The sequence below is a fragment of the Drosophila kikkawai genome, chromosome 3R (genome assembly GCF_030179895.1).
Source record: "Drosophila kikkawai strain 14028-0561.14 chromosome 3R, DkikHiC1v2, whole genome shotgun sequence".
Lineage (NCBI taxonomy): Eukaryota > Metazoa > Arthropoda > Insecta > Diptera > Drosophilidae > Drosophila > Drosophila kikkawai.
Window position 1 is genome coordinate 35822188 of NC_091731.1, and position 27424 is coordinate 35849611.

Genomic DNA, 27424 nt, shown 5'->3' on the forward strand with positions numbered 1-27424 from the left:
AGGAAACTTGACAACATTGTTGCATATCCGCAGGCGAAAAGCAGTGGGGGCCAGGCTGCGGTCTGGTGCACCCATCATAACACATGCATTCAGGGCGCCCACCCAAAGTCCCAGCCACCCACTCAACCTCTTCGAGGAGGGCTCAGGCCAGGCCCGGCAGGAGCTAAAGCCAAATGAGCGGCAAAAAGCGTCAACTACACGAAACTTACACGGAAAAGAAAGCCTATCTGTTGTATTTTACTTTGTCTTTATACATATTTTTAGATATTAAAATAATATCTATTTTATAAAGGCAAAATATTATATTTTTTAGAGCAGCTTTCTTGAGTCTACGCATGCGTAACATAGCCTTTACTTTCATTAATTCACCAAAAATATATCTGCATCTATCCCAGTGCATTTCAAAAGGAAAACCTTTGCCCGTTGTTTAAATTTATGGACTACACTCCACTCGCTGACATATGTATGCCCCCATATCGTCCCGCTATAAGGACATTCCACTGTACTTTAGTTCCTGCGAGTGTAACGGAAGGGCAAATCAGAGGATTCGGTGAAGGGCGAAGTGTAAGAGCAGCTTAAGTGAGACTTTGGCTGGCGACTTTGTGTTTTTATAGCTGAGCCAAACTGTTGAGCTGCTGCCCTGCCCTGCGACGCCAGAGGGTTCAGGCGACCCAAAGAAATGCCATAACCCCAGCTTAGGATTTGCTCCTTCACCTGAAGCTGTCGTAAAGTAGACTTCTTGCTCTTGATATGCTCGAAATAGTTGCCCGAAGACTTCAAAGTGGCGGTTTTTCCCAATCCGGGGAAAGTTTCAAAGACAAGGGGGAGAATAATTGGTACAAATGTTTCACTGGATTTTCAGTTCAAGCTTTTATAGTTTATATATTCTTCAATGAGGGGGATATAAACTTAAAGTTTAGTATCAATTAAGAAGTATGACAAAAGTTTTAAAGAGTGACAACGAACCTTTAAAATGATAAGATGAAAAATATATAAAGAATATAGTTTGCAGTTTATAAAGCTCATTTCTAAATTCCATATTTATATAAACAATTTTTAAATATTTTTATTTCGCTTGAAATAAGTAGATACCTACATTTTCTATTTGTCATTTAAACACTTCTCTTGACTCTTTAAGCAAGCTATAAATGAGCTTCAAATCTGCCAGTCACAGATATAACGAAACTGAAATATAATGTTAACCTCCCACACACATCCCCTGATTATAACGAATTGATCATCAGTACAGAGATGTATCTTGAACCCGTTGGCAAAGGGTCAAGCCATTGGTCAACTGTTTTTGAGTGTAGTTGCCTTGTCATTCGGTGGTCATCATCATCATTTCGCTCGTTCGTTTTTGGCTGCCCAACTAATTGACAACATTTAGCATGCAGTTTTGTCCTCCCGCCCTGCGGACCCCGTCATTTGCCATCGCTTTGGCTTTTATCTGACATGCTGTCTGGCTTTTGTTTTGCCTGGGCTCTGTCAAAACTATTAGTCATGTTGTTTTTACCCGAGCTTAGCTTTGTTTAAAGCACAGCTGCCGTGTCACTCGCCTGACAGTCGCAGGAGCTGGAGCAGTTATATCCGACTCCTTGTCCTTTCGCTTTTTTGGCCAGGCGATAAGCCAGCCGTTGGAGACGACAAAGGACAGGGGAGACACTAAACGGGAGCCAGAAGTCAAAGCGGACAGCTCTAAGGGCACTCTGGCTCTGGCATTGTGCGTGCCAGGTTGTGTGCAAAACGTTATTTTCTGCTTGCTGAGCTTAAGCAAATTATCCATGATCCATACAAGAGTGCCACCTGCACTCTTACACTCGAGGACAGGCAGAAAAACATATAGTTTAGAATCATTTATTTACTTTAAGCTTAGAAAATTATTTTCTACGATTTGTAGCAGCTTGCTAAGTATTTTAGACTTTGTTTTATAGATTTTCCAACATCTTAAATAATTTTAAATAGTCTTTTACGCTCTAGTTTCATTCTCAAGTGTATTTCCCTTCACTCTTAAACGGCTTACTTTGATCGATCTAGTTTTTAGTGTATTCTGGCTCTTTTGTTTGATATGCGAGCGAGGCGAATGTGGCCACAAAATGTCCAATAGACAGCGACGACCATTTGCGCACATTTGCATCAAATATGTATGTAAAATCCTTACAGAAAAAGGAAAAAAAAGAAGGTAATAGGAGGAAAGCTGAGAGCGGAGGGCGACTAAGCTACACGTATGCATAAGTTAGTAGGGCGTGGCAGTGGCTGTGTGGCTCCTCCTTCCCCGCATGCGGATCAAGCTGGCACTTGAAACTTTTTTGGCCAAGCCAAGATGGGGCAGGTTTTCGGTGGCAGGATGCTGCCGCCATATCCTGCCACTTGCAGTTAATATTCATGCAGTTTTTTGAAAAATTATACAAAAGTTGGCGACATGTGTGTGTGCGGAGGAGGGTGAGTGTTGAGTGTGTGCGTCTGTGTGTGTCTTCGATGCCAAGGATCATAAATTATAAAGCAGCTTGAAGGAGGAGCAACAAAAGAAACAACGAACCGTTGACGTGTCCTGAGTCCTGGCTGGCGTGCGTGTTTGTGTTGCCTGCCACTGACAGCCACAATGGAAAGTTATTAAAAATAAAAAGCCGGCAAAACTGAAGACCGCGTAAGCGCTCGACTTAACTTCGTGGCGCGGGAATTTATGACCCTCATGAAATATTCAACATATTGCCCGATGATGGCCAGAGCCGAAAATCTGCCAAGATCCCGCAGACTATGAAACCCCTATCAAAAACACATTTTCCTTGGACGGACGGACGGAAGGAGGATGCAAAAATTGCAATGCAACAAAAATGCTGGAATGCCAAATAAAATAAGAGACGACGCCCGTCCGAAGCTGAACTTAATTTGCCATTTAATGGCCTGGCAGTAGTGCCGCCCCGCCAGCTGACAAATTGAAAATGTAATTTAGCCCAAGTGCAGCAGCACCAGGCGGCTTGACTTTGGCCAGGGGCCAACTGCTGTTATTACAGTTGTAATAAAGAGTGGAAAAACGTGAAGGATTTTCCCTCCACCTACCTCTGTTGACTTTGAACATATGAAAAACTTTCATTTTTCGCTACCTGGCCTGACTCGGCCAGAAGGAGTGTGCCTGATCCTCGTTGATGGGCAGCTCGAACGCTCGAATTGTGGCGGGATAATTATGGTAGTATGCTGTGAGGGGAAATAACAATACATTGCCACATTGTTGCATATATGAGGGAACCAACGAACGCAACAACTTGTGCTGCACACTCAATTTATGCGCCAAGTTTATGCGTGGGGCCGCCGCTACAAAGTTGCATGCATTTCATGGTAATGCTGCTCGAAAGTTGCTCCAGCTCACTGCATTTGGCTAATTAATGCACTGGCAAAGTCAGCAACGCAGAGGGGTTCCTTCTGAGTGCCAATCAAACTTTTATTTGACAGATTTTTCGGGGGGGCGAAGGTTGCAACTTTCGAGCGCTTTTGCAAAGTGCAAAGTGTTGTCCCAATTTCCAGGGAATCTTTAGCGAATTCATTGCCACCTTTTTTTTCGGTCGTATGTTCTTGCCAATTGGCTTTTGGCGGCTCAAACGGGTCGAGTGTCTTTAGTTTAATTTATTTAAGTTTCCTAACTCTTAGCTGGGGCACTCAAAATAAATATGAAAACTTTTTGTAAAGAAAATATGAAGCAAAAATAAGTAAAATTTGTATAAAGAAAATTTTAAGCTATTTTTTATATTAGAATTTTATATAACTATAACAACTAATTATCTTTAAGCATATATATAACTATAAAAAACAAATGTGCAGGAAAACCACACATAAGAGAGCAAAAATATACAAAGTGTTCTCGAATGGTACAAACGATAAATATTTTCTCCAACTAAAATCAATTAACACTTAAATTCTCTCTTCCCCAATACACGCTACTTAATTGTCCAAGTGTACTTTGAGGAAATTGCAGTTAAGTCAAGTGACTGCAACTTTCTTTTTGTTCTTCGCTCCACACTTATTGTTTTTTTTCTTTTGATTATTTTTTGTTGGTTTTTCCGCTGGCTAACTTCGGTCGGGTTGTTCATCTTCTTCATTTTTGCTGCTCCGGCTGCTAAAAGTTGTTAAATACAAAAGTTTGCCACTTAATACCAGTTCGAGTAATGAAATACGAGTCAAACTGTAAGCAGCGATCCCAGCAGTTCCGTTCTTTTTGCCCCCCAAACAATCCTTCCAGCAAATTGAAGTTGAAGCATGCGGTTGGCGAACTTCTTCCTGCCATTTGCCAACATGCAACTGTTCTCGACGGGCATTTGGCCACCCCCAGTCCCTGGCTAGCCCCTTGTGGGGCCAAAAACCCAAACTCGATTGCATTTGGCAATTGTTTGTTTAGCTTTAACCGACGGACGCTTTACACATGTTCTCCTCGTCCCCCGGGGCGGGGCGGCGACCCAAAGAAGAATTTTGTGCAAAACTTTAGTTTGACTTCTTTCTCGACCACGTTCGCCTTGGCCAGGCTTAATGAGAAAAGTCATTGGGCCACGCCCATGTGCGGTTGATCCTCCCACCCGCAACCCTCTCTGGGGTCAGTTCCTTTGCTCCTTGCCTGCACTTTGGGCCAGGTCAAAGTCATTTATCAAAGGATGCCCGAAAAATAAATACTCGACTTAAGTTGGCTCTTATTTATCGTCCGCTGACTGTTGTTGCCAACAGAGGAAAATATAATGTCAATTTTTCAACTAGCCCCCGCCGGATGGGGTTGAACTTTCAATTGCGATCATTTATAACGAATGGCGGGAATCAAATTCTCCTTTACCTTTCGTCCTCGCTGCCCCCTCGGAAAGCATAATTTTCCGCGGACATTTTTATAATTTATTTTCAGCATGACTTTGGCAAAATGTAGCCATTTGAAGGCGAAAAAGAAAATAAAAAAAAAAAACGAAGACGATGAAAATAAACCAAGTGCAGAAAGAATTTCCTCTCACTTTGTAAATTTCGCGAAAGTTTCAACAAAAGTGACAATCGCAACTTGTTGTTGCCTGTCATTGTGGCCCTGTCGCATTTCAGACGTGAAGTAAAGTAAAACTTTCCGCGTTACAAGTTGTCCTGTCAAACAATTAGGCAGGCTTCCTTTCCACTGCACAGTGAAAAAATATAATAATAAAGTAGGAATGTCCAGTTTTGTGTCTAATGAAATTTTGATATTGTTATTAATTATTTTAATTAATTAATGGGTTGACTAGAACATTTACTTTTTAATTTTATGGATACCAGGAATAGTTTCCCTAAGCTATTGTTCTTTTATTAAGTTATTTAGCTTTTTGTAATTTTGTACTGAGAGGGATGGCAAAATAGATCGATAAATTGATATTTGACGAAAAAGTCGATACAAATCGATAATTTAAGTATGCAATAAATGTGGGATAAATGGATATTCATTTGATATATCGATAGCATATAAGTGGGAAAATAGAAAATAAATAAATAAAATTTTTCAGATTAATAATATCGATATATTAAAGGATACTTTTGATATTTCAAAATTTCGATATATTAAGGTTATCGATATTTTCGATATGATATTATAATCAACCTATTTATCGATCATATCCCAACAAAGTTTTCCTTTCGTTATACATCCCTAAACTGTTTATATAATTTTATATACAAATTCTGCAAACTACTCTCCCATTACAGTTTCTTCCTGTGCAACTTGACTTGTCCTTCTCTTGGATCCTTGGCCACAGCTTAAGCAATTTGCTGGTCGCTGAAAAGTATGCTACAAAAAGCGCCAGCAGAAAACGTGTGAGAAGAGAGAGAGAAAGACAGAGGGGGCTTGGGAAGAGCATTAAAGCGGTCGCCAGCCACTTGCCAGTCGCCACATGCTGTTAATTTGATCAACATCAGACCGGCGACTTCATCCCGGCAATTTAGTGGTCAGCCCCCAGCGGCAGGGCATCTAGGACAACCGGCTAATGCTTGGGTTTTGCGTTGCAACTTGCGAGCGTGCACAACTAATTTCCCGTTGTCGCCACTTTCCGTGTCCAGCACTACGAACACTCGACACCATCGAGTGGCCCTGGCCAGGAAAAGCTGTTTTTTCTCCCCACGTCTTCTCTTTTTTTCCTCACTCTCTCTATATATTCCATTGCCGGGCCCCTAACAAAGTTTTCATTACGCGTGCTGTGCGAAGTTCTCCCGCTAAAATTTCTGGTTCCCTTTCTCTGGTTGCCTTTTCCCTTGCAATTTTCCAGGGGTCTAGAGTTTCCACCTGCTGCGGAGGGGGGAAAAACAATGGGCTGCGGTATCTTTTCATTTTGGTTTCCCCAGTTATTTTTTCTGTGCGCTTCCATTTTACAAATAATTGGGTTAGTTAGTGGACGGGTGCAATGTCTGTTGGCCCTTTTTGTTTGCACTCTTTAACACCTCCAAGTCGGGGACATTAGCCCATTGTTGGTGACCCACCACCTGTGGCTAGGCAAGGCTAGCATGCTGAGACACTTGGATATATATTTATTTTTAATGATTTTATTAGGTAATTTCTTTTTTCTTCTTCTTATTGACTTTCAATTCATTAAATTCAACTCAAAATGATTTTATTATTTGCCAATGTTATTTGTTTTCGGTTAAACAGCTTTTTTTATTATGCAAATAAATAAGTGAATGTTAATTCAATTTCTTGTTGGAATCATTTTATATAAATTGACTTTTTTATACTGGATAAGCAATCACTTTGCATAATGTAAACACCATTAGCTTTAATTAGTTTTCCCACCTCGGCCGTTTATCTGAACATTTTTTGTTTTGGAACAAGGATTTTAATTTCCCTTAAGGCCAACGCTCAAAAAGTAGACCAGGAACAACATGTCAAGATTTCCCTCAGCTGCCAATGTTAATGACCGACAGCGGGGAATCCTTTCGGGTACATAAATTTGCATCCTGTCGGGCGGCCTGAGTAAACAACAATTTGTCTTGTTAACGAAAACGAAAAGCCACTAATCATCGTTTAAAAAGCTGCCACTTGACATCCAGCCAGCACCTGTCCAGCTAATTGAACTAATGAAATGCTCTTGCCGTGACCGGTTACCAGGTCCTGGCTCCTTGCCACGTCCTGTGAGATTGTGGAATTAAAAAAAAGAAAAAAACTACCTGGGGTTCTTTGTTTGCACAAAGGCTGTTGATAATAAATTAGACTGACTCTACACATTTTTGTCACCATGGAAATGCCACAAATGGATATTTATGGCTGTGCCACCTCCTCTCTGGTAGTTTCACCTGCCTTATCGCCGAGCGGAGCCCCACCCACCCCTTATCGGTGAACAAAGCTCCACCCACTCCCCCTTTATTGGCCACGTGCTGGCGATTTGTTCAAGTGACCGGCTATCATTGGGGACGCTCTTTATGTCCGGTCGGGGACACCATTGTCCAGTCTGGTTAATTAAGTATTTTTGTAATGAGTGTGCATATGGTAATATTTTAATTATTAATTGATGTTTGGACAAACAAGCAACAGCAACGAACTTTAATATGTCAAGTTCTTTGGTTATATTTTGAATATTTCAGGGGGAAATCTAAGTTAAGGCAAAGTTAAGTTGCTTTCTGAAACTGTAATTTCAAAGCTTTGTATAAAATATTACATATTAAAGTTGATATCCCTGAGAAATGCTAGGTATTCCCCAAGTTAATGAATTTTTCCCTGCAAGTTCACTTATTTCCTGCAATAACTTAAAGTGCCTGCTTATTTTTAGTTTGAACTTTAGCAAGGCAAACTAATTTCCCTTATCTATTTGCGCTATTTTCTGTGGAAGTAAAGCGAAACTGAGCAGCAGGTGGAATATTATATTTGTGCAAAAGAGTGTGCTGTGTTGCCTCTTTGGTTTTTCAATTAACTCAGGGATAAACCTGGACGGACGCTAGTTGCAGCCCTCGATCTTTGATGGCCAAAGTCAGTTATTAAAACTTAAATTCACTTAGGTGCAGCACAAAAAAATTAGCCATGCTTGCCTCCATCCGGCTAAGAGGAGGTGCTGCAACGGAGGAGGAGGAAGGATATGCAGCAGGGATTTCAACCCGAAACGACAAAGTTGCCAGCGGGTTAGCTGAGTGGGTGGCCCTGATAGCTGCTGCACAAATTGTTTTGCTGGCAGCGTCAACTTTATGCCAGCAACAATGTAATTTATTTAATTCCACCCTTTTACCCACCCCCTGCATGCCCCTCGCATGCTGATGCTTCTAATTTTTTCACGCTGCAAAGCAATTTAAACTGGCAACAGTTGCCAAGTCACAGCATCCTGGCCGCAACCCCTCCGCGCTTTGTGTTGATTTCATTTGAATTTATGCTAAATTGTCAGTTTCGCCAGTTTCGCAGTGCGTGTTATCCTACTGGATTGTCTGTCTGTTGTCCTTAGTGTTTTTCGCGGAAACCAAAATAAACTCCCCTCGCCAGGCTACGCCCCGCCTTCCAGAGAATTATACTTTCAAATGATTGTGCGTACAATCAGTTGTAATTAGCATATTTAATTATATCGCGCATAAATATTCATGAGTCGCGCACAAATTGCAGCTAACCGAAGGGGAGACAAGCTTGGGGCACAATTAGGGGACAGCTCTAACTGGGCAGTACATGCGATTGATTGATGGCCCGATTGATTGATTGATCACCGGATGGTACAAAGTTGCAGCCACGTAACTCTGGCCACTCAAAAGCAAACACAAGTGAAACGTACAAGGGCAAACAATTGAGCAAACACTATCAATATGCAATTAACGTCATGTAAACGATATTTACAGATAAATACAGTTCTTCCTCGCTTCCTGTCCACATTTTATCGGCTTAATTGACAGGAAAATGTCACTGAGGGGCGGCGGCGGCAATTAGTTATTGTCTGCACTTCAATGCAAATGCCACTTTTCCTATCGGGTGACACTTTAAATCGATATTGCATTATTACCTAGACGGCCATTACTCATACGCCGTGTGTGCGACAGGCGGTCAGCGTTTATCTTTCGTATGCTGCTCGTTTCGGGAGATTAAATGCCTCTGCACTGAGAGAAATATATATTTTTTGGGGGTTTTCTGACTATATTATGTATTTATTTTATTTTTTAAATTAATATTTGTTTAAAAACACCATTTAATAATCTTATTTTGCTAGTTAAAAATATTTTTCGGAGACTATTTAATTCATCCATAATAAAAGGCAATTAGTTTGGTTCGTTGCAACAGTTTGCGGCAGACACATGTTGCAATTAGCAAATTTTGCAAATTGTTTTGGACGGCTTTCCCGAAAAAATCGAAATTAATTTGCCAACTCTCTCTTAGCCAAAAATAAAATAAAAGCAGACTAGGCCAAATTAGCCAGCAGCCAAGGGATATTAACATTTTGTCCAGGCTCTCCAGGATACGAGTTAATTTACATTTGGCCAGCCGGAGCTCCGAATAATCGTTAGATTATGCTGTTGCAACAGCTCTCGGTCTCTCTTCCTCTTAGCAGAGGCAACAATAACAATCACTTAATAACTTGGCCAAAGTGTAGCAGCAATTACATGGCCGAGAGTTACAAGGAGAAGGCAGAGCAGGGAGTCATGTCGCTGGAACAATGACCAAAAATACAAAGTAAATTCCCGCCTGGCAGCAGCTTGTCCAGCAACAATGTCGCAAAAATTTCTGCTTGTCTTGATTGACAGCAACAGCTAAGACAACGGACAGCTACTAAAACATTTTGTCAACTTGTCTTTGTGTGAAATACACTGGGAAAATACAAATATTTTCTAACTTGTTAAATATATAAAAATTATTTGAAAAGCAAGTCAAGAAAATATATAAAAACCCCTTAAATTTAAGCTATAAACTTTGCTTTAAATTTATTAATATTATTTAATATTTTCCCTCACTGCTTATAATCTTGAAAGGTCGCCTTCTGTGGCCGCCACCTCATTTATTAGCTAACCAGTGCCCATACTCCTGTTACATGTTCACAAGATGTTCCTTGTGTGGAAACCCTCGAAATGCTGTCCTTTGTCATAACCAAGGCAGCTTACTTAGCCTGCTTACACTCCTACGGGGTCCTTAAGTCGGCCAACTGGCCGCATACGTAACGAACTCAAATGAAGTTGCTCGAAAGTGAATCAATTTGCATAGAGTTTATGCTGTTGCTGCTCCTACAGCCGTTGCTACTCGTCGTCGTCGTCGACGGTTCGGGTTGTTGAGAACTCATTAAGAACATTGTCTGGCAACTTCCGGCAGAGATTGAGCCCAGAGCTTCCGCCAAAGCGGAGAAACACTTGCACGAAATCCAAGGCTCTTAGCCCGGTTTTAACATATGTATCTACATATAGTATGTGTTTTTAGCTTACTCAGCAAACGGCACCCTTGAAGGGTAGTCGTATTCAACGAAGCTCAGCATGGGAGTCAGTACTATGTAGTAATTGCCCGGATCACAGCTAAAAAGCAACTGATTCGAAAAACCTGCCTGTCCGTGAATCAGTCAAGAAAATTTATTATAAAAACTATATTTTTGTCACCTAGACAAACACATAAGACTCGAAAAAAAAAACCTTTAATGGGTCAACAACAAAAGCCTCTGACAGCTGTTTTAACTAACCGCTGTGAAAATATTTTATTTAAACTTTTACTCACGTGAAAAGTCACTAAAGAAAGCGAGGAAGATATTGTGTATATTTTGTAAATTTTATATATTTAAAAAATGGAGACTGAGGGTCCGACCTTGCCTAAGATCGTACTTGGAATGCAGGCACCTTCTGGCCCAGTGCCCTTATTTATAAGAGCAAGACCTCTATCGCTCTCTCTGTGAATTTACGTAGTAAATACCAAATACCAAAGCAAATACCGAGGCTGCCGCCTGTTTCGGCAGGTGTTTTTTTCCGCAGAACGTGAACGCTTTTCTTGTTGTTCTTTTTGTACTGGAATATCGAGTTAAACGGAATCGCGCTAGACACAAATGTTTGCCAGACAATAAAATAAAATAATATAATGAGCTAACACGACGTCAAAAGTAGTGAAGATAGCCCCGACATCATCATCATCTTCTCGAGGCTGTGGGTGGGAAGTTGCCTCGACCTAGAGCACTTAATCGGAAGTGTTTTTCCTTGCCGGGGATTTTATCTAAATGAGAGTGGAGGCCCATAACTCATCCGTAGTTCATACGTAGTTCTAACTAATTACTGGTTGTAAGTGGATTTAATGCAGCGTACGGTTGGTAGAGATTTTTCCTACCAATCCCAATCCCGTTTTTACTACTCTGCAGTCATGATTAACTTCGTTTGCATGATATATATTCTTGATCACTCGAAGAGAGAGCCTCGTACAGGAGTTTATGGCAATGTAAAGTGTAATTTATGGCCACCACTTGGTTATTTAATGAGGCATAATTTTCATTTGCCACAAAAAACTTTGCGACCACAAATTTCAAGTTCATATTCAGACTTCGAGTGTGGCTTCAGCTTTGGCTTTAGATTTTTAGCCTTGGCATCAGGTTGTGTGCCATCTGCTTCATAAATTTTCATTTGACTGAAATCATAAAGTGAAAAAAGGAGGCGTCAGGAGCAGGCGCTTAAGTATCCTAAGCCCTGGCATTGTGGGCTGATTTTGGTGTAGCAGATTTAATTTATGTTTCATTTTTCACACCAACAAGGGCCGAGGCCGCCGCCCGGCAATAGCCAAAGGTGCTGCCTTAGGCCCTTTTCAACAAGTGCCAGTACATGTCCATATGTACATATCATGCGGATATATGTATGTATGTGGGATGGTGGGTGGCTTTAAAAGGGGCTTTATGTCCCTATAAATATGCAAAATTTATGCGGATGCTGTTGCCGGTTTCCTACCGGCTTAGCCACACGGAAAGCGGAAAACAAAATCCGAAAACATAACGGCCAAAAAGTTGCCGTTGCCTGCTCTTTACATGGCCAACTAATTGAAATTTACGCTAAGCCAAACGGTTTTTTGTCTTGCATTTGTTAATTTATGTAAAAAAGTTGTAAGAGGCTGAAATCTTAAAAATTCTATTGACTTTGCCGGTTCATTGACAATCAATAAAGGTGCATAAAAGAACAGAGCTTTTACTTTTCATAAAGTTTATTCAATTTTCTGGAGTTTGTTTGTTGGGAGTTGTTAAAGGGATAATTCTGCACTTTAGGCAGTTCTTTTTTGCACACTAGAAAAGGTTTTTAGTATAGTTTAATGTTTTATTTTCCTTAGTAAAATATAGAAATAATATTAAGTAAAGCCAGCTTAATTTAACACCCTGGTTGATATTTAAACCCACATAAATGTTACACATTTTAAAACAAATAAAATGCGTAAATAATGTTCGTCCCTTAAATCCGATTTGTTATCCGGCTGAGCTAATATTTACTGGAAATATTAACTTATTTGAGTACATAGGTATTTCACGCATTTTTCGGATTAAGCACAAGTTAATTTAAACAGCATCAGGCTCTATATTCGGTGGCAGGGATGAGAGGCACTGTTTGCTTAATGTTTAAATATTCAACAGGGAAATCGTAATCAAAAATTCATAAGCTTTGCGAAAAATATTCAATTCATTGCAGCGGCAACCATATTTTTGTTGTCGTGGTTGTTTTTCTTATACTTCAGTTTGTTTTTGCATTGGAATTTTATTTTACTTTACTTATTTATGTTTTTTTTTCTGGTTTTGTTGCATTATTATTTATGTTTTTACCCTCTTTGCTGGCGAACAACAATGATGATGGTTGGACGAAAGAGCGACGAGCAAACAGTTGAAAATTTTTGCGCAGAACCACACAAATCAATTTGCAATTGCGCTCATTGTGAAAATGCGAATGAAAATGTTTTTATTACAATAGTTTTGATGCGGTTTTTATTTATTTACCACAATAACGATAACAGCAACAACTATAACAACTATGGCCGCACTTTCCCCTCTCGCCTGTCGCTGCATTGTTATGTTTTTTACTTAAATTTTTGCAGCTGTTGCGTTTATTTTTTTGCTTGAATAGCTCTCAACCAGCATTGAAAGTGTGTGTGTGTGTGTTCTGAGGGCAATTGTTAAGCCGGCGTTTATGCATTTTATGTTTAGTTTGTTTTGCGCCTAATTGCCCAGAAAAATTGAATTTCCGAAAAATTGACACACCTGCTCAGCTCCCTCATTTGCATTTTTCCCACAGGCATTTTGAGAATTCATTTTATGTGAAAAAAAGAGAAATGTGCAATATTTAGACAATTTCATTATGAAACACAAATTAAATGAACTGTAACTCCAGAGATTAATTTTATTCGAGACTCCAAAGCACAGCTTTAAATATTTATCAAATGTCATTAAAAAATTAACACATGATTCTAGGAATTGAGGGTTGGATAGCCTCATTTTTCACACCCTCACTCTTTGGGGCGAAATCTCGGCTTGGTCTGCTCCGCTTGCCAGTCGTCAGCACTTACCTTTAATTAAATGATTTATGCTAATTTTGCGCCGCGTTGCCAAGTTAATTAAATTCCAGCGGATGGTAACGCCGCCTTCCCCAGTCTAGGGTCTACAGATGATTAGTAGCGGAGGCTCCTCTCGCCCCATTTTCCTCTGATGTGGCTATTGTGGAGCGTTGGCTGTTTGCCACCTAATTGTTGGTAATATTACCATCGATTAGCTCTACGGCACAATGAATGAATATTGTTTAGTGTTGATATTTGCCGAATGCACAGTGGATGTGTGTGCAGAGTTCAAGTGGGCAAATATTGATCATTTTGCAATTTGTCAGAATGCACACAAAAGAATAGGGTGTTCTTAAGAGAAATTGTGAAAGTTAAAATAGAAATAGGTGGTTTTTCCAATTCTAAGATCTTTTTTTAACATTTAAACTAAATGTCTCTCAAGTTTCTAACAAAGATCCCAATCAGAAATGTATCTTCTGAAGTTCGTGCTGAAAAATAACTATATTTTCTTTAAAAAGATAAAGATTTATATGACTTTTTCCAAGGTGCACCCCAAGATCAACTTGGTTTTAGTTGAACAAATAACAAATACAGAATTCTGAGCTCTGGGCTAAGCTTTGTACTTCATTTGACTGCACATTTTGATTGCTTTCTGCATTGTTTAGAGTGTGTGTGTTGGTGTGTGCTAACAAATTTAAATTGGATTTTGAATTATACAAATTCCACCAACCCCCTTGCCACATTAAATGCCAGAGGTTTAGCTGAGCAAATTAAAGTAATCAAAAATGTCAGCCAAATTAAATCTATTTGTTTAACAGACACTTCATCATCGTCTGTGGGGGCATCGTTTCAAATAGTTGAAACAAACAACTCGAAACGTAAAAAAAAAACGCTTGAAAATAATAATAACCTCTCCCACCAGACAACCCCACAACCACACAGCCTCCCACCCCTCGGGCGATAACAATAAGCAATCAACTGGGCCCGCTGAGTGGTGCTATCTCTCTGAACCATCGGGTATCTATCAGCCATCAGCCATCGGCATTCATTTGCGTGTTTTCGCGTGTAAAGTGTCACACATCGGGCCGAAACTAATTGGTAATACAAAACAAACCTCAAAACAATACAGAAAAAGGCAAAAATGGACACTGTACGTGTTTTTATGCACTTGAATTGCTGGCCCTAAGTGCTTTGGTCTCGATTTAATTATGGGATTTTTTTTTTTTTAATTAAAATCAGTTAGCCTTTCCATTAGTCTGCTTCCTGGTACCTGGTACATTACCTTTGATTATTACTTCTTGATAACCAATTGTTGGTTTTTTCCCCCCAAAAAAAGGGCTCCATTACTCATCCTAAGTTGGGTTCCTACTTTGCTATCGCTGATGGAAAGTTATTTTGACAAACAAATTTGTTTTTTCCTGCCAAAAAGAATGCGTCATCCGATGTTGAAGTACGGCTAAATTTATTCATGTGTGATTTTAATTTAGTGATTTCCAATATAATATACAGCCACTGATTATCATTGTACAGTAATTGGTTTTTCCCAGAAAAACTGCTCCCATTTTATCAGCTTAATTATCAGCTTAAGTATTCTTGACAGCCAAATATGGCCGCAGACATCTTTGTTCTTAACAAATTATCAGGGTGGCCATATTTATTATTAAAAAGCAGCACGTTTTCTGCATTGACAAATAGTTCTTCGATCATTTGCGCTGATTGTGTCAGGCTATCTTCGAGTGCTCAATAAATGTTTAGACTCAAGTGGCTTCTGATTGTAAAAATAGAATGGGTGGTCTTGATTCGGCGATCGCGTGACCAAGATTAGCCTAATTGACCGCAACACTTTGGTTTTGATAAAGCTATGACTAAGTAACGTGCAAAACAGGTGATCCAAGAAAGTCTGCTGGCAACAGAGAGCCATAATTTTTGAAATACAAAGCTGGCATCTACGCACGAGGTGGGTTATTGGATCAAAATAAATGTTTGCTTGACTTAAAACAAACAAAAACAATTTAAAATGTATTGTTTTATAAAAAAGAAGGGGAATTGAAAGAAGTCTTTAATTAGTTGAAGAAATGTTTTTGATTTTCGTTAATTAAGTGAATTATTTAGGGGAATTTTATGCCAGGTCTTTGGAGTATATTCTCAAAAAGAAAGATTCTTTCTACTCGGAATTCAATTACTTGAGCCTCATCGCACTTTTATATATTTTAAATATAAAATATTTATAGATTTACATAATTGTAAAGAAAAACATTCATCTGAAACCAAGGAATTGAGGCAGATTAACTTAACTAAACATTTCCTGAGAATTAAATCTCAAATCCGACTGCTGCTTGAATCTATCCAAATGTTTATTCCCATATCAGGCAGTCTGGAAATTCTGGCACTGTCCTTGATGATGAATTAAGCAAATATCATTTCGACAGTAAAATTTGCTTCTCATGAATTATCATTCACGTTTTTAAACATTTGCGTTACACAACCCCTCAGAGAAAAAGATAAAACCTTGTCTTATCTTTAAGTCATTACAGATATCAGGCTTTATGGCAGATCTTCTCCGCGTTAAAGTTTAAGTTTCTCGCAGTTGCACTCAGCACGGCGTCTGTGTTATTGCATTTATTTATTTTTTATCAACAAATTGAGTTCTTGTGTTCGGCACCCAACGACAGACCGACAGGCAAACAAGGCAGGCAACCAACCAACCAGCCAGCCACTTGGAGCATTCACAGACACAGTGGCCATTGTCATTGCCATTTTAACAGTACTTGCCACCCTGACCGCGATCTCGAAACCCTGAAAGCCGGCTGAAAAACCCATGGAAAACCCTTGGAAAATACTGGAAAACACAGTGCGAATGAAACCTCCCCGAGGACGCGTCGATGGCTAACGAAGTGCGTCTGGCCGACTTTAGTGGCGAGCGAAGTCGAGTGGAGAATTGCACTTGAGTGATTTTTTATTGTGACACGCGCATGCTGTGCAGCAGCAAATTAAATGCTCCGTCCGCAATAACAACAATGAGCGATGTACATAGCTCCAGGGGCCACAAAACGCTCTCCGACAAGCAATTAAAATGCGTTGCGTTCCCGGGAAAATACGAAAAAAATAAAAGAGAAAAATTGGTAAATGCTGAACGGTTTAATTGCAGCTCAAGCAAGCATACAAACGCGCACAGTTTCAATTTTCCATTCCAGAAATGGTATATTTCCATTCATTATTAATTATTTTTAATGACTCCCACAATGGCAGTGCAAAAAAAAGTGTCACAGAGCCGGGAATATGCTTAAAAAACGATTCAATTTAAATGGCTTTGGTTTCGGTGAATTTCTTTTGAGCTGGACAAATATTAAAATTGAAAATGTTGTTTATTTGCCAGCTTTTGAAGCCAACGTCATATTTTTGCACAATATTCCACTTATTTGTCTGACTAAAAAAAGCCGTCTGGTCTTAGCATTCATCATGTGATTATTTCGTACGCATTTTATTTATTTTTTTGGTGCTTCCCCACGCCCCTGACTCAGCCCAGTGGCAGCTGTATTAATATTTACTTGATATTATTCATGATCGTTGGATATTTACTCGAGTGCAACTGTAAAGCACGTGATCATAGCCACTAAGCTTGTTGAGAGGGAATTACGTGAGGTTGAGAGTCAGAGGCACAGAGGCAGAGAGGCCCATGGACCACATTTCATGGCTGGCCATTGAACGCGGATTATGTATTTTAGCCTACGCCTGGCCTGGGATTAAGAATGTAATTAATTTGAGCGCATATTCATATCAATGCAAAGCTGCAGAAAAATAAACAACGGCAATAAGCGCTGCACAAAATCAAAAGAGGGAGAGTTCAAAGGACAAAGGCGCTAAAGGAATTTGCAGCATTGCACAAAAAAAAGTCTGCAAAAATATAATATAAATAATTAAATACATGTTCTACGGAAACAATGCCTGGCCGGGAAGAGGGCGTGGCCCTGTAACAACGCCCGCTCATTATTTAAATTATATATATATATATGTATATGTATATGCATTTTCAGCGCCTACTGCCCTCCCAAGATTTATGATCCCAGGAGCAGGAGCAGGAGCAAGTGCTCCAGGCCAGGTCCAGCTCCGGGTCTTACGGGGCAGCGGAGACAGAGATTGACATAAATAAAGTGGGCCTGTTGGTCGGTTAGCCGGTTGTTTCGTTCCGTTGCCTGGCCAAAGAGCATGAAAACAATTTCTTGTATGTACTTTTCGGCCTGCAGGCTGCATTTACAGCAAAGACAAATGCGAAAGCTTGGAAAAGATGAATGTTCGATACACTTTTTGGTTGGAAATTCATTTTTTAAAGAGATTTTAAAGCTGGTAAAGTTACTTTTTCATTTAAAATGAAATAATTTTATGAGGAATATAAGCTTTAATATTTTTCAGAGAAATTAGTGCCCATAGACATAGTAGGATCAGAAGTTAGAGTGTCATAGCCGCATAATTTTGGTTTTATTTAACTGATTTAAATACTTTTCTTACAAAAATATGTTTCAAAAACCATCTAAAACCCATGTATATTATATAAATTTATTGCCACCTCCAAGATTATATTTTCCATTCACCAAACTCCTCAAACCAGTAACCATACCTCTCTGACAGAGAGCGATAATAATAATTTTGGAGGCGACAGGGCCAAGAAGAGCAAAACGAAATCAAAAGAACAGAACACAAATTTATCTGTGGCGATTTATGGAGCATGTTTTGGGCCCATGTCGAGAGCACACACACCACACATACTCAGAGCACTCAGGACGAAGAAAGAGGGCGGTCCCGGAACGTCCTGCTCGTTGAGTTCATAAATAGCGATGTTGCATGCAACTTGAAGAGCAACTCAGTTCAGTTCACTTCTGGGTCTGGCTTTGGCTTTCGGGGGTCTCTCTCTAATTTTTATGAGCATGTTGCGTGCAGCTGGAGGGCAGAGCATGCAGCATACTTCAAGGCGTTACACCCTCTCGAGAGACGTCAGGAACAAAGGACATGCTTGACTGCAAATTTTGCATTTTGAGTAATTTAATGGTGGCACTGGCAGAACTTTAAATTGCTTTATCATCATACGCCCCGTATGCCCAGCGAACAATAAAAATTATGCCACATAATGCCATCGCCTGAAATGGGGCGACACAAAAATTGAAAAACACCATTTGTTCCTCCATTTTTTCAGTTCGTTTCCATTTGGTCTGCGTGTTTGTGTGTGTGTGTGTGTGTGTGTTGCATGTGGCAAGCAATTCGATCAGTTGCCAACGGCAAGCACCAATCATTTTGGTCCCACCAAATAGAGCAAAGCAAATGTGGCTCTGATAACTGGCGGCGGGCTTTCAGCGGGGCAAACTTTGCCACAAAACTATCAGCAACACTGCTGCCTGCCACTTCATTGCGGCAGTTCTTGTTTTTGCCGTTCGAGTGGCGGCAAGGCACAAGGAGAATTCGTTGAAAAGGAAGCCACCAATGTCGAACAGGATTGTGGTGCACCAGGAAAAATGGAATGGAAGCTACCTTAGAGATTTAGAAATTATTTTAAATTTCTATTTAAAGACTTAAAATAATTGAAGGCACAAAAATTAAATTTACTTTATAAGGTTTTAAACTGATCTATAATATTCTGCCTGCAAGTCTGAATAGAAATGACTCTGAGTAAGATTTTGAGTTGAAAACTTTGGCAGAACTTTAATATATTTTGTTATATTATCAAATAATTTCTAAAAGATTTTTCAAGTCCATTTCTTTGAGTGCCTAGATTTGATTTCGCTCGAGTTGGCCGGGACTCTGCTGGGTTGGTTTGCTGTCTGCTTAGCGTGTTGGTCAAACAGAAGTGGAAGCCACAAGAAACTGTGTTCGGCTTCCGTCTGGAGCTTCTGGGTTACTCACTTGGCTTGGCCCTATTTCCCAACCAACTTTCATTGATTACTTTGTTATGGATTTTTTTCCATTTCTCCTCCCGAGTTCCGAGTCCCGTGAAGTGTGTTGTGTGTGGTTTGCTTTGGCTTGGGACTGATTTGCAACACAGGCAACTAGCTTCTCCATTGATTGAGGCAATCAGAGCTAACGAAAGGGTGCCCAAAGTTTGTGCAATTTCATATTTCTTCTTATTCAATATGTTTCGACTCCACTTGGCATTGGTTAGGGTTAAGGGGGTATCGTACAATCGAATTCGAAACCGAAGCTCTGTTGCAGCTGGATTTAAGCCACATATTTTGCCCAATCGAAGCGCAATTAAAATGCGAGCCGTGCCCAATGCTTATGATTAGAGAAAAAGATCGCCGCAATTTTATGCACGTAGCCCGGCGATTCAACTTCAAATAGCCGGAGCAGCGCATTAGCCGGGAATAATATTCAGGCAGCGTCCGTCGCCGTCGCCATGCCAACAACAATTAGCCAGAAGTTGAAATACGAGAGGCGGCCGGCAAGAAGGTGAAGACGAAGACGAAGACGGTGGCGCGACGCGACGCGACGGTTGTTAATAGTGTTGAGGATGGCCAGCTGGCCTGGAGCTGCGTCTGCGTCTGGAATTGGGACTGGGACTGCACTTAAGCACAGCGACTGGATCTCAACTTTGGCCAAATGGAATTGAAATGACAAGCCGTTGGGAGGGTGGGGGAAAAATATGGGCTGGGCTGGGCCCAGGACACTTGCAGAAAATGTTTAGACTTTAGAAGGTCTATAAATATTATCGAGAAAATGTGCTTAGTTCACTTATAAAAATATGTTTTTATATCAAAAAAAAAATCATAAACGTCATAAAAAACCTCACGGCGACAAATCTCACTCATATGCACATATAATTCTCAACTAGTTTAAACATTCCTGGCATGAAGTGACGGCTGCAAGTAGCATATCTGTCCCTGCAGTGGTTATTTTTGTTTTGGGCTATTACAAATGTGATATTACATAAAAGTAACCAAATTGTTTTTGATTTTAGGCAACAATCTCTATAATTTTTCCCAGTGCACTGAAACGAGTGGATCTGGATGGTCTGTGACGCGGAATGGGTTATGGTATGGGTAGGGGGATGTGATGCCCAGCTGGATGCCGCCTATTGGCCTGTTGTTGTCACATTTATCACGGCTGTCCGATTGCGGGAAGAGAGCGGTAGCGGTGGTGCTTATAAGCAGAAGAACTTGCTGCAGGTCAAGTTACGGGGCGGCTGAGATTTGGTTTAAAGTCGCCAGGCCCCAACCCCGAGTCCCTTCTGGTTCCTTGGTGATTTCTGCAGGCAGACAAATGAATCGAAATGAATCCAAAGTGAAATGAAATGGAACAGGTAAGTTGCATTTAGCCCGAGGACGTCTTTTGTGTGTGCCCCGAGTTCAACGAACTAAGAGCCATGCAAACTGCAAAATGTACGTTATTTTCCTCTTTTTTTTATTTATTGAATTTCATTGATAAATGCCTGCTGCAGAAGGCATGTTGCATGGCCCTGAGACTCTGTTGCTCCTTTTGGTGTTTTGGTTGCTTGTTTGTTCGATGGCAATTCGATTTCAGATTGCACGGCATACCCTGGCAGGCATAATGCACCTTTTAATCGACTTAAACCCAATTTGGGTCATATGCAATCAGTAGTGGGCCCAAAAAGGTAACCGAACTCGCGCCGGCAAGTCATTCAACTTTTGTGAAATGTCTGCGAATTCTCTGCCATCGATCTGTATTGATTAGCCGAAAAAAAAAACCGGCGAGAGTTTCGCTCTATTGGAACTAGTTTTATTCATTTTTTGTGACACCGCTTCGATTCGATTCGATTTAAAAATAGTAGAGTCGCGTCATGTGTTGGCAATTAATCAATCGAAAGCGCCAGAAGTTGCGACGGCTTTTTGGGCAGACCCAATGCAGTTGTAAGAATCCAAATATAAACGCAAAAATAAATAAATAAATCTGCCGCAGTCATCAGTGTAAATTTACCCAAGTTCCAAGTCCACATGACTCAGAGAGACTCGGGCTTAAGTGTTTACTAGCTGCACTGGTCAAATAATTAACAAAATCAACAATTCAATTTATCCAGGCCACTTGCAAGGTGTCAATGTCAGGTATTTATAGCCTTAAGTCAATCAAGCGATCTCCCCTGAATTTCCACAATAAGTTTATTGCCTCTGTGGTATTTAATATTTCATATATATTTTTAAATACGAATATGTAAATGCTAACTGCCTGCTATTGACATCAAAGTCGAGCCTAAAATGAAAATGTTATTTTCGTCGCTTGGCTGAGTGGCTATTTTGAGACTGGAAATCAGTCTGCAGATTATTGGCGTAAAGTCAGCAGCAGCCAGCAACCGGTATCGTTTCAGTCACGTGGTTTAGCAATCGGGTTTGGTTTGTTTTTCCGAGTGGTTGATATAGTGGTCATGTGCTGTTTTTCCATTGCCTGATTGCCGAGGCGAGCTCTATGCTGCTGCACACAGATAGCAGGCGGAGTTAATGCTCATATACCAGCCGGGTACTCGTGACTTGGGGCATTGAGGCATTTGTTTCCCATAAAAAAATGGCATGGAGTTTATGTTGGATTTTAGGAAAATAAAGGAAAGACTTTAGGCATAGAAAAGTAGTACCAAAAATGTATGAATAAAGTTTCAAGCAAATTAAAGTATTGCTTTAATTAAAGAAATGTTAGAATTCATAGGAATCTTGGAGACATTTATTAAGATATTTATTTTATTCAAATTTCAGAGGAATATATACCGGAAATAAGACATTCTCTCAGCTTTATCTAGCTAAAAATTGCTTAAATCTAGCACACAAAAATAAGGTTTAAAATTCCTAAATTCTAAATGAATAAAAAAATTGTTAAAAAAGAACAAAAGACTTTAAAATTATTTATTTATTATTAATTATTTAAGAGACCCTAAAACTCTATAAAAAAACCCTTCTCTCAGCTATTATTTAACCTCCCCTCTTGTTAACTAAAAGATGTGTGAATTAAGTGAATTTTTCGTTAAAGTTTACTGAATAAACAATGTGAAGTTCTCGCCTCTTGCACTTGGCACGCGATTGTTGGGGGCCTGTCGTCGTCATTGTCATGCTAATTGACTACTTTGTAAAATTATTGTAATTCCGCATAAGGAAAATATTGCTTATAAAAAAAAAAATAAAAAAAAAAAGGGAATGTGCGGTGAAAAATCCGTGGCAGCTTTCATTCATGACCTGTCGGATGTCAACAGAAATGTATAAGAATTAACAAGAGCGGCAACAACAAGAAAAAACCATTCGAGTATTGGCATTAAATTGCCATCAACAATGCTCTCGTCTCGATGAAATATTCATGAAATATGCTACCCGAGTGTGTGTATTGTGTGTGTTTGTATTGAGGATTTGACTTCATTATTCGGCTTGCCGTGCGGTCGCAGGTTGCGGTCGATGTGGTTACATCGAGCCATTGGTGGGTACACTCGTAAAAAAGTCATAAAAAAATATTTGGATTTCAACTAAAATCTTGGCTAAATTATAGCTCTAAGAAATGTGGATTCTAAATACTAAAAATAATAATAAAATGTATAATCAAACCAAAAAGAAACTTTATACAATATATCCTTTGTAGTCTTGTTTAAATTTTCTTTTTCAGTGCTTTATTTTGAGTTTGTCCTTATTATTGGCCGGGAAAATGTTAATACCAGTCTGACAATCTGTCCGAAGCGGGCTCATGTTTAATTAGTCAATGTTTGTCGCAAAATTGTGACATGTATGTAAGCTTTTCAATCGATGCAACTCATTTTAAAACTTCGCATGCCCCACGGACGGCGCATGGCAGTATGGCTCTAAAAATAAAACCAATTTTAATTCCAATTCCAATTCGAATAGCCAATACTTGGCCACTTGGATGACAGCTGTTGTTGCTGTTGCCGATGCTGTTGCTGCATTGGTAGTTGCACAAGAAATATCGTTGCATATTTCACGCCAGCATTGCGCGAATATTTATCAAGTTACCCTAGTCGCTCTAGTCCTGGGGCTTTGCTCCCTTTATTTTTGAATACCCTAGGATAAGGATTAGTGATTATAATACTAAGATTGTGACTCCAGTATAGAGCCAGATAAACATTAAACAATATTTAAATTCAACTTCAAACGTGGCTCTCTTTTAAGCCTTTCTTCCTGCTCTTCTTGGCATTTATAAACTTTAGATTTCTGGTCCATTATTACTAGTCTAAAAAGAGTACCCAATTTCCTGCTTAGACTCCTTGGAATCCCACATTTTAAGAGCACCGTCTTTGGGGGCGATATAAAAACAGGAGAAGCAGCCGGAGGATGGATGAAAAAATAGTTAAAATGTAGATTTATGCAAATGGGACGCATAGCTCGCTCGCTCGCATCCTGTCCCCATCCCGCATTCTCTGTATGCCAATGTGTTAGTAGCCCGCCCCACTGTGCGCCTGCCTGAGCTTCGTTTTTTTTTTCCCCACTGTCAGTTCTCGGGACTCACAGTTCTCAGTTCGCTTGCCAGTTTGCTGCCGGCTGTCCGTCCGTCTGTCTGTCTGCCTGTCTGGGTATTGAGTGTATTGCATTTAATATTTATTTGCTTTTATTTTCGCTCTTTTTTTCCCTCCATAGCCAGCATTTTTCCTTGCCAGCTTGGGGGGAGGGAGAACTCTTCTCCGTCAGGTGGAAGAGGAAAATTAAAAATGCAATTGCGATTAAAATTGCATGACAAACGCGTCGGCAAAAAGTGTTGCCAAAGGGGGTTTGCATGTTTAGCACCCACCCAATGCTTATACCCAATACCCAATCCCCGAGCCCGTTAAATAGTTGTATCCACGCTGGGAGATGCTCCGAATGGTACTAGTATCTCTGATTCACTTGCCCTGATTCACGGATTTTTATTTAAAGCATTCCGGGTAAATCAATTCACACTTACCTTCAATCGAATCGAATCCAAAGGAAAGTGTCACCAATGTTAATTTGCGCGAATTCCGTGGGGATCTGCGTGTTTGTTTAGCGGAAGAAATGAAGAAGTTGGCTTTATTCATTAGCAAGGCGACATAGATATATTTATACCCTTGCAGGGTATTATAATTTCAGTCAGAAGTTTGCAACGCAGTGAAGGAGACGTTTCCGACCCTATAAAGTATATATATTCTTGATCAGCATCAACAGCCGAGTCGATCTAGCCATGTCCGTCTGTCCGTCTGTCCGTCTGTCCGTCTGTCCGTCTGTCCGTCTGTCCGTCTGTCTGTCTGTCTGTTTCTACGCAAACTAGTCCCTCAGTTTTAAAGCTATCTGAATGAAACTTTGCATATAGTCTTCTATATACTCTCACTGCTATATATGTCGGAACGGGCCGGATCGGACGACTATATCATATAGCTGCCATACAAATGTACGATACATTTCTAGAAAAAAATTTATAACTTTGCTGTTTTTCAAAAATTTTGCTCCATTTTTTAGATATGGCCATTTTATATTATTTCTGAATTTTGGTAAAAAATTTATGCAAATCGGCCGACTACATCATATAGCTGCCATAGGAACGATCGAGAAATAAATAGGAAAAAAATTATAGCTTCGTTGTTTTTCATCGTATGTTTATCTACTCTGAGATATAAGCTTTTTTTATTATTCTAGAATTTTGGTATAAATTTCATAAAAATCCGACAACTATATCATACAGCTGCCATATAAACGATCTGTAAATGTAGAGAAAATGTAAAGCTGGGAATGTAAAACTGTAACTGTCAAACTGTAAACATAATAAGTATAGGTAAAATGTAATGAAACTCTGTTTTTGTAAGTGTTTTCAGCATTTAAATCTATAATATAAACATAAAAACCAATCTGCAAGGGTATACAAACTTCGGCGTGCCGAAGTTAGCTTCCTTTCTTGTTTTAGCTTTATATTACGCATAAATCGGACACATCACATTTTGTATCATTGTTACAATAATATATATATTTTGTATATATTTATTTATCTGTTTATTTGCGAGTCTGCCTGGCTGGCTGGCTGGCTATCTGCCCATTTTCTCTTTCGTAGATTTTAAAATCTTGTGGCAACGGCCGCCACACGCGACACCCGGCTATACTCTTTTGTACCTCCCCCTCTTTCTCAGAATATATATCTTCTAGAATACACCGATATCTTTGTCAAAGTGCATTCAGCAATAAACAAAGCATGGGGGATGAGACTAAGGAACAATGACTGGGAAAATGCTGCAAGAGCATCAGTGGCAGTGACATAGGAAAATGCATATCAAGGTAAGGAAAACGTAGGACTTTTGGGTTTTTAAATAAAAATGTGGTTAAATATTATAAGAACCTATACTTTATATCATTTGTTTGTATTTAAGAAATTTAAAAAATACTTTACTTTTTAGAAATTTAAGATTTTAGATTTTCGCTTTGTAATAGTTCTTTGTTTCTTTCATAAGTTATTTATTTGAAACATTTCTTACATTTATTGGGTGTATTTTTCCATATATATAATATTAATCACAATTATTTAATTTATGTAAAATATTTAAGTACAATTTTTGGGTTTTTTGAAGATAAGAATTTAAAAAGAATGGAATCCTATCACTCTTCTCTCACGTGATTTTGTACGAATGTTTCTATGCCACTTAGCTGTTTGTTTCTAGGTCATAGTACAGCCTTTAAAATATATTCACTTGATCTGAGACAATATATAAATATATATATTTAAGTTTTTGTTTCATTAAAGTTCCTTTTTTTTATACAATCACGTGACTAGCGAATGATTTGATAACTTAACCGGCGCCAAGCGCTTTGCGTTTATTTCGAATCTTTTACTTTTTGTTTTGATTCCGGTTTACGCTTTCTGTTTTCTGTTTTCCGTTGTGTTTCTTCTTTGCTCGGGCTTTTTGCTATTTTTGTTGTTTTGTATTTTGTATTTTGTGTTTAGTGATTTGGGATTTGGGGATTTTCGCCTCTCCGCGTATTCGTCACCCTTTCGCGCGCGCTTCACTCTCGTCTGTCCCACGGCTGATGGGGGACTGAATGTCAAATGATTTGGCCGTCCAATGGTTATGCTTTATTTATAACGGCACTAATTAATTTTCACTCTTTCGACTGGGCTGGGCTGATGGAAATGGAAATGAAAATGAAAATGATGTGGACGCTGATGCGATTGTGATTGGGGGATAAGCTGCCGACCGGCTACGAGCGACTAATATAATTTGCGGAAATTGTGACACAGCAGCAGTAGCATCACTGGGCCCGGGGGCCAGGTAATTGCACCCGGCTGTAGGGCTCAAGCTCAAGGCCCCTCCCCACGCTCACTCACTCTCTCTCTCTTCGAACTCTCATTGTTATTTGTTATTAATTTTCCAAAGTCACAAACTATAGTTATATTTATAGTTACAACACGTGTGTTGTGTGTGGGCACCGGAAAGACTTGGACCGATCTTTTGGGGCGATATTTTAGGGAGGAATTTACATAAACAAAAACATATTGTAAATATCGGTGACCAATCTATATTTAATTAGCCCTCGTGAGCCGTTCATTCATTCGGGAAACCTGTTCGTTTTGTTGCCAGCTGACTATTTAGTGCTTTATGTGGCATATTTGAAAAGTTTGACTTAAAATCGTTTATATTTTCGTTTTTTTTTTTTTGTAGCTCGTTTGCATTGCTAATGAGTTTAGGGGAAGAATTTATGGCTGACCATGTGAAAAGTTCGTAAAATATTTAGCATTTGGAATTAATTTATCAAAATCCGAGAGGCCATAAAAAAAAACAACGTTTCACTGGGCTTGTTAATAGAAATTGGAAAAGAGAGGGATTTTTTTTTTCGTCTACAAGTAGTGTTTTTCCGCTTAGTTTTTGGTGATTTTGGTCGCGCAATTTTTCGAAACCCCTCAACAAAATTTTCCACATCTTAAGCTGGGGGATGGGGGTCACCCACGACCTTCGTTATCAGAAATTTCTGTCACGTCCGCCCAAGTGACCCAAGGGCCCTCAAAGGGTTATGTAAATACGTATCCCCCCCTTGGCTTCGATTGAACTCTCTATAGGCCAGATCGCGTGATTGTTCCCCTGATAAA

At 39.6% G+C, this 27424-nt stretch overlaps 1 protein-coding gene across 4 annotated transcripts in view; it reads right to left on the reverse strand.

The window, feature by feature from the left end:
- The window catches only part of LOC108085725 (sodium-coupled monocarboxylate transporter 1), a 39035-nt gene that overhangs the window by 11308 nt on the left and 303 nt on the right, over positions 1–27424 (reverse strand). The window contains exons 1-2 of one of the 4 annotated variants that reach the window (XM_070286794.1): positions 26173–26356; positions 24284–24348 (exon numbers count right to left, since the gene is read on the reverse strand). Coding sequence is in view for 1 of the 4 variants with exons in the window: in XM_070286793.1 (XP_070142894.1) it covers positions 10351–10400 (50 nt within the window). In the remaining 3 variants the exon portion in view is untranslated. Of the gene's footprint in view, positions 1–10350; positions 10431–10633; positions 10738–24283; positions 24349–26172; positions 26357–27424 lie in introns of those variants that run through there. The other 3 variants (XM_017182450.3, XM_017182449.3, XM_070286793.1) reach the window with 3 other exon arrangements.